The sequence below is a fragment of the Hippopotamus amphibius genome, chromosome 2, assembly GCF_030028045.1.
Source record: "Hippopotamus amphibius kiboko isolate mHipAmp2 chromosome 2, mHipAmp2.hap2, whole genome shotgun sequence".
NCBI lineage: Eukaryota > Metazoa > Chordata > Mammalia > Artiodactyla > Hippopotamidae > Hippopotamus > Hippopotamus amphibius.
The window spans coordinates 34,016,159-34,028,489 of record NC_080187.1 but is presented as its reverse complement, the minus strand read 5'-3'; the positions used below and the strand labels follow the sequence as shown (position 1 = coordinate 34,028,489).

Sequence of the window (12,331 nt, the reverse complement as noted above, 5' to 3'; positions counted from 1 at the left end):
GAAACCTATATTAATGGTAGGAGAATTAATGGAAGAAATGCCATCCACATGGCTATACTTGTGAGGAACTCTGCAGTTTATAGTGCAGATGATAACAGACTAGTGAAGAATTGACTAACTACAGGAAAAGAAGTAGGTGAAAGACCCTCTTGCAAAGTCCCACCAATACTGTAAGCATGAGGGGCTGGCGTGAGGCTAGACTACAGGGGCAAACTCTCAATTCTCCTTTAGGAAGTACCTGCTTTCAGTGCTCGGAGGGGCAGACCACAGTGCTCATTTTCCACTCAGAGCTGGTCTAGGCTAATTAGAGTAGGAAGTGCTGCAGTAGCCCAGGAGAAAAGGGCCAGTCCTGCCAGTTGTAGAAGGAAGGCAGTCCTCCACTTAGCTCAGGTGATAATAGCAAAGTAAAACCAAATCTTCAGCATGATAGAGAAAGTCCTTGTGGCAGAGTTCTGTTTCTAACTTTTATATAGGCATTTGCAATTCAAATATGACAAGGAGAATGATAGTTTCAGAATTTCCCATTTCCATTGTTTGAAATGGCTTGAAATATCAGAATGGAGACTCACAAAATCTTATGAAGAACTCACTTTATTTCTAATGCGAAAATACACAATTCCCTCATTCCCAGGTCCCTGATAATCAGACAGCAAAGAAATTTACCAAATGGAAATATTCCATGGTTCAAAAGAAGTGAACTGAACTGGATAAATGAGAGTAGATGTCATCCTATGAAACAGACTTACCGCATTGATAGGGAAGAACTTTCAGACAGTCCAAGGTCTGTTTGCAGTTGTTCACAATGAAATGAGAACATTTCACAGTTGTTAAAGATCACTTTCAGATGAAAAGCTCAGATGATGAATTATTTTTTAAAAATGCAGTATTGAAAGTGAACAGCAGACTGGATACTGTAACTTCATAGTCAAGTGTGAGACAAGCTTAGGGGAAGACAAATTTGTGAAATTTTGTTACAATTAGGAGAAAAAGACAGTTGGTGAGCAAATTAAGAGATATAGAGGACAGATCTAGGTGATCCAATATGCTTAGTATAAAACCAGAAAAAAGCAAAAGAGACAGAAGAGAGAAGAATACTATGTAAAATTAATGAAAAATATTTAACCAAATATATATAATAAAAAACTATGAATTTTCAAGAATAAAGAAAAATTGTGTATACATTAGCACAAGTGAACACTGGTTACCTATAAAAGGAAAAAAAAGTTCAGATTTTTTGCTTTTTTTTTTTTAAATACTGGAAGGCAGTGGAATATCATATATTGCTTGTCACCCAGAATTTTTTAGATGAGCAAGATTTTTCATATATAAAGGTAACAGCCATCTTTAGATAATTAAATATTCAGTGTATAAGGACCCATATACTCTTTCTGAAAGAAATTACTAGAATTAGGATTCGTTATAAGAAATCATTCCAAATAAAGATCTCAAGAATGATAAAGATGTGATGTGAAAGAAATGGTGGTGAGCCATGAACCAGCAAGTGTCAGAATGAATGCCAAAATAGTTGTAATTAATGTGTTTCTGAAACAATGCAAATTGCTAATTGTTAAGAGATTATGAAAAAGGATCTTGAATTAAAAGTCTAAGTGATTTAAGAACCAGAACAAGAAATTTTACAATTTATTTGGAAACGCAAAAGACCCTGAACAGCCAAAAGCAATCTTGAGAAGGAAAGATGGAGCTGGAGGAATCAGGCTCTCTGACTTCAAACTATACTACAAGGCTACAGTGATCAAGACAGTATAGTACTGGCACGAAAACAAAAATATAGATCAATGGAAAGAATAGAGAGCCCAGAGATAAACCCACACACATATGGGCACCTTATCTTTGACAAAGGAGGCAAGAATATGCAATGGAGAAAAGAGACAGCCTCTTCAATAAGTGATGCTGGGAAAATTGGACAGCTACATGTAAAAGCATGAAAGTAGAACACTTCCTAACACCATACACAAAAATAAACTCAAAATGGATTAAAGAGCTAAAAGTAAGGCCAGACACTATAGAACTCTTAGAGGAAAACATAGGCAGAACACTCTATGACATACATCAAAGCAAGATCTTTTTTGACCCACCTCCTAGAATAATGGAAATAAAATAAAAAACAAATGGGATCTAATGAAACTTAAAAGCTTTTGCACAGCAAAAAGAAACCATAAATAAGAAGACAGCCTTCATAATGGAAGAAAATATTTGCCAATGAAGCAACTGATAAAGGATTAATCTCTAAAATATACAAGCAACTCATGCAGCTCAATATCAAAAAAACAAATGACCCAATCCAAAAATGGGCAGCAGACCTAAATAGACATTTCTCCAAAGAAGACATGCGGATGGCCAACAAACACATGAAAACACATCGTTAATCATCAGAGAAATGCAAGTCAAAGCCACAATGAGGTTATCACCTCACACCAGTCAGAATGGTCATCATCAAAAAATCTAGAAACAACAAATGTTGGAGAGGGTATGGAGAAAAGGGAACTCTCCTGCACTGTTGGTGGGAATGCAAAGTGGTACATCCACTATGGAAAACAGTATGGAGTTTCCTTAAAAAACTGAAAATAGAACTACCATATGACCCAACAATCCCACTCCTGGGCATATACCCTGAGAAAAGCATAATCCAAAAAGAAACATGTACCAGAATGTTCACTGCAGCACTATTTACAATAGCCAGGACATGGAAGCAACCTAAATGCCCATCAACAGATGAATGGATAAAAGATGTGGCACATATAAACAATGGAATATTACTCAGCCATAAAAAGGAATGAAATCGAGTTATTTGTAGTGAGGTGGATGGACCTAGAGTCTGTCATACAGAGCAAAGTAAGCCAGAAAGAGAAAAACAAATACTGTATGCTAACTCATATATATGGAATCTAAAAAAATGGTACTCATGAACCCAGTGACAGGGCAAGAATAAAGATGCAGTTGTAGAGAACGGACTTGAGGACACGGGGTTGGGGTGAAGGGGAAGCTGGGACGAAGTGAGAGAATAGTATTGACATATATACACTACCAAATGTAAAACAGATAGTTAGGAAACTGCTGCATAAAACAGGGAGATCAGCTAGATGATGGGTGATGACTTAGAGGGGTGGGAGTCGCGGGAGGGAGGAGATATGGGGATATATGTATAAATACAGATGATTCACTTTGTTGTACAGCAAAGACTGGCACAACAATGTAAAGCAATTATATTCCAATAAAGAGCTTTAAAATGAAAAAAAAAAGTCTAAGTGATTTAAAATAAACTAGAAACATGCAAACTCTACTTTAAAAAAACCAGAGGATATATTCTTGCATGAAAAAGAATTGGTGGAGATACACACACACACATAACACGAAAAGGTGAGTGTGGGGGGGATGGTGAGGCTGTAGATAATTTTCTTTTAACTTTTGCTCATCTGTATTTATACTTTTTAATTTTTTTTCCTGCTATGAGCATATACTGGCCTTGGAATAAGAAAAGCCAAACTACTTTTTAAAAAAAAGGAAAAAGAAAACGATGACTTAAGAAATATTTTACGGGGAGTTGTTTCAGATTATTGGTTATTAGTGATCTGAGAGCAATAAGCTGAGAGGGTTGGTCCTACAGTGTTTGTGGTAGCTGGCCTTGTTATTTAGGGGATGGCTCAAGACTACAGGAAGACTAAGTGGATGTTGACAGAGCTGGTGATCATAAAAAGAGAGCCAATGGGAGAAGATTAAGTGCTTCACTTATCATGGGTTTGAGCTCTATGAGCTGCTGTAATGAGGCTGATGGTGGTAGTGGCCAACTGCAGGAAATGTGGAGGAATAGGAAATTGTGGATGCCGCCTACAGTGTTATTGTTGTTGATATTTATTTCACTTGAGGCCCTTTTCCAGGAAAGCCATCATCTGGCCTTGGTCCTGTTGAACTGGCAGCTGTCATTGCCGGACCAGTCTGCTTCGTCTGCATCTCACTCATGTTGATGGTGTATATCTGCCATAACCGCACTGTCATTCACCATCGAGTGCCAAATGAAGAGGATCCTTCATTAGATCGCCCTTTTATTTCAGAGGGCACTACGTTAAAAGATTTAATTTATGATATGACAACATCGGGTTCTGGATCAGGTAATGTGTTTGTTTTTTTCTTTTTCCTAAGATGTCTTTTTAAAATTAACTGTATTGTTTACTAGTAGGCTAAGCCAGTTGGCTCAGTATGTTAAAACTTGGGGTAGTGTGAATACTATTGCAGCTTTGAACCTAATAAAGGCCTTTAAGCTAGGTCTATATCTGACATTGCTGATTTAGTAAGGACAGATTAGAATTGACTGACTAATTTCAGCAGTAAAAGTAAGTCACCTTCACATTTGTGTAACTTTCAAAGGATTCTCACCTTCTCATGACTCCATGAGATGAAAAGAATAAAGACAGATATTCCCCTGTAGCTGAGGCTGAAGTTCAAAGAGGTTCAAATAATCTACAGTTACCCACTCTCTTCAGGATTGTTTAGCAGCTTTATTTTTTGTATTTGAAAGCTGGCATGACAAGACACAGTATGTTTGGAATTGTGAAGGTTATTTGCTTTTTTAACATGAAATTGCTGTTTTTGGCTCAGGCCTGGTTTTTTTGGTGTTGTCTTTTTATTAAACTAATGAATTTTTAGTCGTTTTCTCACTTTAGAAAAAAGTCTGATCACATTGTTACTTAATATAGCTTTAGGGATCCATGGCCCTTCTGGGATTTGCTTTTCTCAGTTCTGTTTGTTGATTTTTGTGGGATCAGAAATAAATTACTTCATTGCCTGAAGCAGATTTTGGCATAGAGATCAGTGCTCCATGTTTAAATCAAAAAGGGATTCATTTTTTACTGTTTCTTGCACGTGCTTTGGAAGGATACTAAGAGAAGACTCCTATCCTTTATAATACTGTAATTTGACACTTGGCTAGGAATTAAGAGATCTAGATTCCAGTGCAAGCTTAGTCATTGATTGGCTCTCTGATCTTGGTTAAACCATGTTGTCTCCTTGGGCTTCTGTTTCCTTATCAGACATATGGAACAGATACTATTGATAATAATACTTAAAATGGTTTCTTAGGACTTTTAAATGAGATGTACTATCCTTTAAAAAGTGTAAATTAACTTCAAATCAGGGCTTGATTCATGGTTAAAAAGATTTTAAAAATATATATAATGAAAATTTCATGAATTTTATAATCAAGTGATTTAAAGGAACTTTAATGCAGTAATTGTGACTGGGGGAAAAATATGACTGAAGCACAAAATCACATCTGATGATACAGAAAGTTCACATAATGATAGATGTCTTTATTTGAAGGGAATGAAGATATGTATATGTATATATGTTCATTCACATAAGTATGAAGAAACTGATTCCATGACCTAGTTTTCTTCTGTAGAATTTAGCCGTACGTATTCAGTAAGTGAGTTCTGTCCATGACTGCTAGGATACTACAGGCTTACACTGGAGCCCAGGTCTCCTAAGGCAGCCTTTAGGGATTCCTGAGACTGTTGTGAGGAGGGAAACAATGAGAGGTTGGATTAAGATGGAGCTGCCCTAGTACTGAAGATGTGACAATCTTTGGGCAGGTGTGGTGGAGGAGATTAAGGGCTTCTCTGGGGTTCCCCTTTGATTCTGAGTTAGTTCAGAGGGTTTCCAAAGAATATCTGGCTCATTCTAGAAGCTATCCTGGACCAAAAAATATAAGCAAGGGCCAGAGTCACAGAAAATTAGGGTGGCTTTAGATCATTTGGATTTAATCCCTTGGACCTGCTCTCTTGTTGCCAAACTTACACCCAGAGAAATCAAAGCAGCTCATGCCACTTGGCACAGTGGTATGTATCAGGCCTCAAGGGGAGCAAGCCCACCTAAAGGATTAAAATAAATTGCTGTCTAGACGGCAGTTGATTTCTAAATAAGAATATATTTACTTACCTTTTAAGATACAGACATGAAATAAAGAATGGAATTGTAGTAAAGAATGGAATTGTTCTTTTTCCATTTTATCTATATTTCTAGATCTGTCAGGCACCCAGCTCTATTGTCTGAAAGCTTCTCTTCCTCCTCTTATGCCTCCTTTTACCCTGCAAAAACTTGTCTGCATTGTTTGCCAGCTCTGTGGCTTTGGGTAGTTTAGCTGATGTCTCATGCCTATTTCATCTTTAAAATGAAAGTAATAAACCCTGCCCTGTGTACATCACTGGATTGTTGTGAGATTCAAATGAAATGAGATGTTTGTGTGAAAACACTTAAGCGCTTGGTAGATTGTAAAGGTAGATTGTAAAGTTATATCCAAATGACAGGTGTTACTCTTATTGAAAAGATATTTGGAAAAAAGAATCTGCCATACAGTATAGATTTGCTGCATTGTACAAAAAAGCTTAGTTTAAGGCCTTCTTCCCTGTCATAGTTTATTCTATGCTGAATGGATTCCAGATTTATCCAGACAGAAGCTGTCTTCTGTTGAATGATAGCAGAAGATGCCATCACTTTTCCTTCTATTTATTATAAAGCCCAAATGCCATTTCATGAATGGGACTCATGCCTCTGAGTAAGTCAGATGTCTAATATCCTTTTTAGTTCTTTCACTCATTAAGGAAAAGATAAAACTAAACATTTTATGTTATGAATTCAGATGTTTATTACTCAGTACTATGACCATAATTGAGGAAAGGCCTTATCTCTCTCTTTCAAAGACTGTACTTTTAACTTAGGAATTGAGGGGAGACAGTGGAGAGCTGGGTTCTGACACCTAGTTCTAAAGTTAAAGCTAACGTTATCCCTTTGCATTAATTTGAATCACAGGTTGTGCATGTGCCCGTATTTAAGCTGTCATTAGATTGCAAAGTGTATGTGAACATGCACTTGTGAAGATTTTTGAGCGTGTGAGGCTCTCAGGCCAGTGTTCATTATGTCTTGATCATGCTTATGACCTCTTTAATGTATGCATGTTGTTCAGGTCTTATTTCTATCATTCACTGCATGTGAGGGTGCTTGGACCCTGTTTTCCTGTTGAAGTTTTCTCTCAAGCAGTTCTAAAAGGTATAGAAGTAAAGCAGAGAATATAGATATCTAAATTAGCCCTATTTATTTTTGTCTTTGGAAGAAAACTATTTTTTAAAAAATGCTCAGATACTCATGTGGGTTATGGTAACCAAATACAGATAATATGATAAATCTAGATTTGATTTTTAATCCTAGTTCTGCATCTAGAATCCAGTGGTGAAGGGAAAGACAAAGACTTTCTTGACCTTACTATTTACATGAGTCCTGAGATGTGTCAGGCATTTTCAGACTTCCCATCTGCTAGTCCCCTTACTTCTTTATTCCCTGCCTTTCTAACTTCCAGATGAGCCTCCTGAAATGAAGTCTTAAACATACTTTGAATCTTTAAGTACATGGTGTGGCCCCGTTCAAAGGCTTTAAGAGAATTTAGTAAATTAGTATCTACTGTAAACAACATAATTAAGAATTGGTTATTCATAAAACAAAAGAGCTCCTTGATTTAAATAAGAATTTTTCACAGATTTATTTTTAACCAGCAGTCTCCTTATAAAAACACTTGTTTACAATTAGACTGCTAACTACTTTGTAGGAAGTGAGGTGGATGGATAGAGCAAGAGGAAGGAAAGCTCTATTTGAGAAACTTATGAAAAGAGACAACTTAAAGATTTAACATTCGGATTTATAAGCATTTCATACCAGAGAACCACAGAGAGTAATTTCATTTACTTCCATTGGTTTAATTTGATCTAGCAGGCAACTCAATATAGATTATAAGTGACACAAAGTTATGTGTATTAGACTGTATAAATAAAATACTGTAGAACATGATGTACACTGACATTTTAATTGTGTCAGTATAATTTAAGGTGACAGTTCTTAGTGCATGGGGATATGATAGTCCCAAATATAGTGTTACTTAAATTTTGTAGGTAGTTAGTAAATACTTTTATGTAAATGAAATAAATGTGGTAATATTTAAAACTATGTATTTTATAGTAAGGGAAGTTCAGTTGGTGAGAAAACTGCCAGTCTCATTACCAAAGTAAGTTATTTGGTATCATTCTTTAAGATATGAGTGTTGCCTAGGCAACCAGTTCCTAGCATATAAATTGGTAAACTGCTTGTCTTGAAATGGTTTTTGTGGTAATTTTTACTGTTTATTAAAAGTTAGGCCAGAATTTACTTCTGCGTTTCTTATGTTTACACACTTTTCTCCTCCCATTTGCAAAACTGTTACCAGACTCATCTTTCTGAAGTAAGATTTTAAAATTATTTCTTTCCATTCATGGCCCCTTTTTAGAAACGTTGAATAGTTCCTCTTTCATCCACAGCTCTCATTGGTCATCTTGAGCCTGGCATTCAATACTCTTCACATTCTGGTGCAGCTTCCCTTCTCCTCTGATGTCTTACTACATACATCCTTTGTCTGCTTATCTAAGCTGGTTCCCTAAACTTGTGTCATCCATTTCTTTCTTCTGCGTTTGCTTGCATGCTCCTCCTACTTAAACATCTTACCTCATTCTCCTCTTCTTTGGTCCTATCCGTTCTGTAAAGGACAGTCTAAATTCAGCTTCTTTTACAGCCTACCTTGACTCTAGGCAGGAGTTTCTGGATTCTTTTATTATTTTCCTTTTATCATGAATTATTGTTTTTGCAAATTTACTCTATTTCCTCAGTGAGATCATAAGTTTCTTAAAGGTAGAGCTTAAAGAGTTAAACCTTTCTGAGTCATACAACACCTATCGTGGTATTAGAAACACATACCAATATTGATGTTTGTGTTGAATACTATTTATTTTTATCTTTAGGTTTACCATTGCTTGTTCAGAGAACAATTGCAAGAACTATTGTGTTACAAGAAAGTATTGGCAAAGGTCGTTTTGGAGAAGTTTGGCGAGGAAAATGGAGAGGAGAAGAAGTTGCTGTTAAAATATTCTCCTCTAGAGAAGAACGTTCATGGTTCCGTGAGGCAGAGATTTATCAGACCGTCATGTTACGTCATGAAAACATCTTGGGATTTATAGCAGCAGACAATAAAGGTCAGTAACATTTGCTTCTCCTTTTAGTATAATAAAATATATTTATCCCTTTTCACAAATAAGACAACTAAGCATTATCATATTTGATGAGAAATAGATGTTTGTCATATAGATTAGACCCATTAAGTAAAACAGAATATATTAGAAGCCTTTAGAAACAAACTTCTTAAAGATTTTCTTGACTCTTGACATGTTCCTAAACCTCTATTGCTTTATAAAATGTAAAGAGCTATTAAAAAAAAAAAAAGCTATGTGCTTTTGTTAGTTTGGTTCTGGGAAGTTAGTTATTGAGTAGAGTTATAACAGAAAAAAAATTTATAAACTGGTTGCCCAGAGTTTTGAGATAGGCTAGAGCTCAGATGTGTTTTCTTTTAATCTCTTCCTAACTATTAGGGCATTCTAATATTTCCTAATGACCTTATTTACAGGGAGAGTACAAATAACTTCTCAGTGTATTCTGTGTTTAAACTGCTGAAGGCTAAATAGATTAATCTTTTAAGTAAACTCAGAGAAATGGTTTCTCCAAAACCACCTTGCCCTTGGTAACCATGTGGACCCTTCCTTGCCTGTGGTACACAGGTACTTGAGGCCAGGGGTCAGATCAGATACTGAAGCACGTGGGGAAGCCATGGCAGTGGACAGTCAGGATGAGAGGCGACTGTGAAAAAGTGACTTCAGACTGTACTTCATTTTGTTTCAGTTATTATAGTAGTGCCCACAATCCCTACCTTTATAGCTTTTGTCAGCGACTTGTATTACAACTCAACTCTCATCATACCTACCCTGAATCAAGTGTATTTCCCAGCATCCCTATTTTTAAAAAAAAAAATGCTATCATTATCTTTTTTAAAGGCCATAACCATAGTCATCTTTTTACTTCTCTCCCTTCACATTTTCTTCAGTAATATTTATTTCTTCAGAATATTAACAGTGTTTAATCTCAGTTGCTGTTCATGGGTGATTTTGATTTTCTTTTTGCTTGTATTTTCAAATTTATTTACAACAAACACTTATTACTTGTTTTTTAAACTTTGATTTATAGAAAATTTCCAGTATATAGAAAAGTAAGAGGATAGTATAATGAACCCCCATCACCCAGCTTCAACAATTATTAGCTCACTGCCAATCATATTTGAGCTGATTCCACCTACTCTGCCCCCTCTGAATTATTTGAAGCTAATCCCAGAAAACAGATCTTTCATCCATAAATATTTCAGATTATACCTTTAGATTATAGGGAATCTTTTATGAAACATAACCACACTACCATTGTCAATTCTAAAAATGCCTTCAAATATCTAGTCAGTTTCACATTTCTGCAGTTGTCTTTTTTTTTTTTTTTTTAACAGTTGGATATTCACTTTAGGATTCATTGCATTTGGTTGATATTTATCTTAAATCCCTTAAAATCACTAGGGTTTCCCTTTCTCTTCTTTTTTTTTTCTTGCAGTTTGCTGAAGAAACTGGATTGTTTGTCCTATAGTGCTTAACATATTCTAGATTTGAAAATTGAATTCTTAAAGTATCTCTGAACTTGCTCCTTGTATAATTTGAAAACTGGTAGTTAAAAGTAGAGACTGAATCTGATTATTTTATTGGTTTCCTGAAAATATTATATACTTTCTACATATTATATTCTTTCTGTTGCATCACATCAGGAGGCATATAAGTGTTATTATCAGCTTTTTGTGACTTAGGGGCGGTGATGGACATAAGCAGTGATTATCAATAGATACTACCAATTCAGTATTGATTTTAAAACAAAACAAACAAAAGCAGTGATCACAGTCTGACCAAGTCCTTAGTTTTCATTTTCTTCTGTCTTTGATACCATTTAGCCTCTCCCTCAACCCTTAAAACAATTTTTATTATATTCTGTGACTCTGGACTTTTTAATAGGTGTTTTTGTTTTCTGAAACTATTCTTAATAATTTATATGAAACCTCGAATTCTACAAATAGTAATTTCTCCCTCAGAGAACTTACTCTCATTTTTGATTTCAAACTCAGTGGTGGTGGTGACTTTCAAATCTGCATTTTGAGGTTCATTGAACCCTTAACCAGGCCCAGCATGTTCTAGGCTTGTTCCAAGTTGTAAACATGCTAACTGACACAAAATGCTCCCGCTGCTGTGCCCTGAATTATTCCCTTTAGCTCAAGCAGTAGCTAAGCTGGTGCTGTCATCTGGTGGTCACCATGGGAACTGGCAACCCTGTGGGCTCTTCCCTACCCCTCCTTTCTTCTTTGTCAGGGATTAATGAACTTTGCCTAGAACCTAGCTGCTCCACCCCCTATTTCCTTTCCTTTCTCTTTCCCCTACTGATTTAGTTAATTCCACCTCAGAAACCCTTTATGTGGGCATAGCCTCTAATACATCCTTCTTCCTTCCATCTCTTTTGTCCATTACCTCAGAAAATCTCCCATTCTTCCATCTTGCTGTGTGTTCCTTTTTTATTTCTTGTATTTGTGAGCTTTTCAGAATTCAGGTATGGTTAATAAGCATGCAGATAAATCTAGTGATGTACCTGTATCAAGAAAAGGAAAGGTACAAGTTTGAACAGAATCAGTTTATAAAGTTTATAAAGAAACAAGTTTATAAAGAACTAGTATCCATGAATATCTAAATCCTTTTGAAAACACACAGAAGTCCCCTCCAGAATCTTCTGAAAACATTTCATTCCTTAACCTCTTCTTTGCTTTCTTTCAAGTAACAACCTTCAAAATATAGAAGCTGTTTTATGTCAATTTTTTCTTTTGTTTTACAATTAATAGGGAAGTTCTTATGTGCCATGCGTTGTACTAAACACTTTTTAAAAAATCTATTGTCCTATTTTTAAAATCTTCTTAGTAGTCTTGCTAAGTAAGGTATTCTTGTTGTATAAAAGAAGAAACAAAGGCTCATTGGTTAAGAAACTTGTCTGAGGTCATGTAGTCAGTAAGAGCCAGGGCCTGGATTCCAACCCAGGTCAGAATGACTCCAAGTGTGCATCTTTTACTGAATTGTCCTGCCTCCTAGTATTGTTGTAATACTTTTTTTTTTTTTTTTTTTGCTTTCATAATATTGTGAAATATATGGTTTTCCAGCTACTTCTAGGTTAAAATAGGCTTTTGTGGGCCAGCCTAACCTAGAAGCCCAGCCAGACCTTTACCATGATTACCATGGGAAAATACATTTCCAGTCCACGTATCAGCTTACAAATGAACTTTTGAAAGAATACACATTCCTAACTGTTGAGGTTAAAAATCACCTTGTGTAAAACTGGATTCAGT

The 12,331-nt window shown here is 35.8% G+C and overlaps 1 protein-coding gene across 5 annotated transcripts in view; it reads left to right on the top strand.

Moving 5' to 3' along the window:
• Positions 1-12,331, top strand: part of TGFBR1 (transforming growth factor beta receptor 1) — a 62,113-nt gene that overhangs the window by 29,793 nt on the left and 19,989 nt on the right. For 3 of the 5 annotated variants that reach the window (XM_057720366.1, XM_057720367.1, XM_057720364.1), the window contains exons 3-4: positions 3,885-4,127; positions 8,832-9,062. In XM_057720366.1, coding sequence (XP_057576349.1) covers positions 3,885-4,127; positions 8,832-9,062 — 474 coding nt within the window. The remainder of the gene's footprint in view (positions 1-3,884; positions 4,128-8,831; positions 9,063-12,331) is intronic. The other 2 variants (XM_057720368.1, XM_057720365.1) reach the window with 1 other exon arrangement.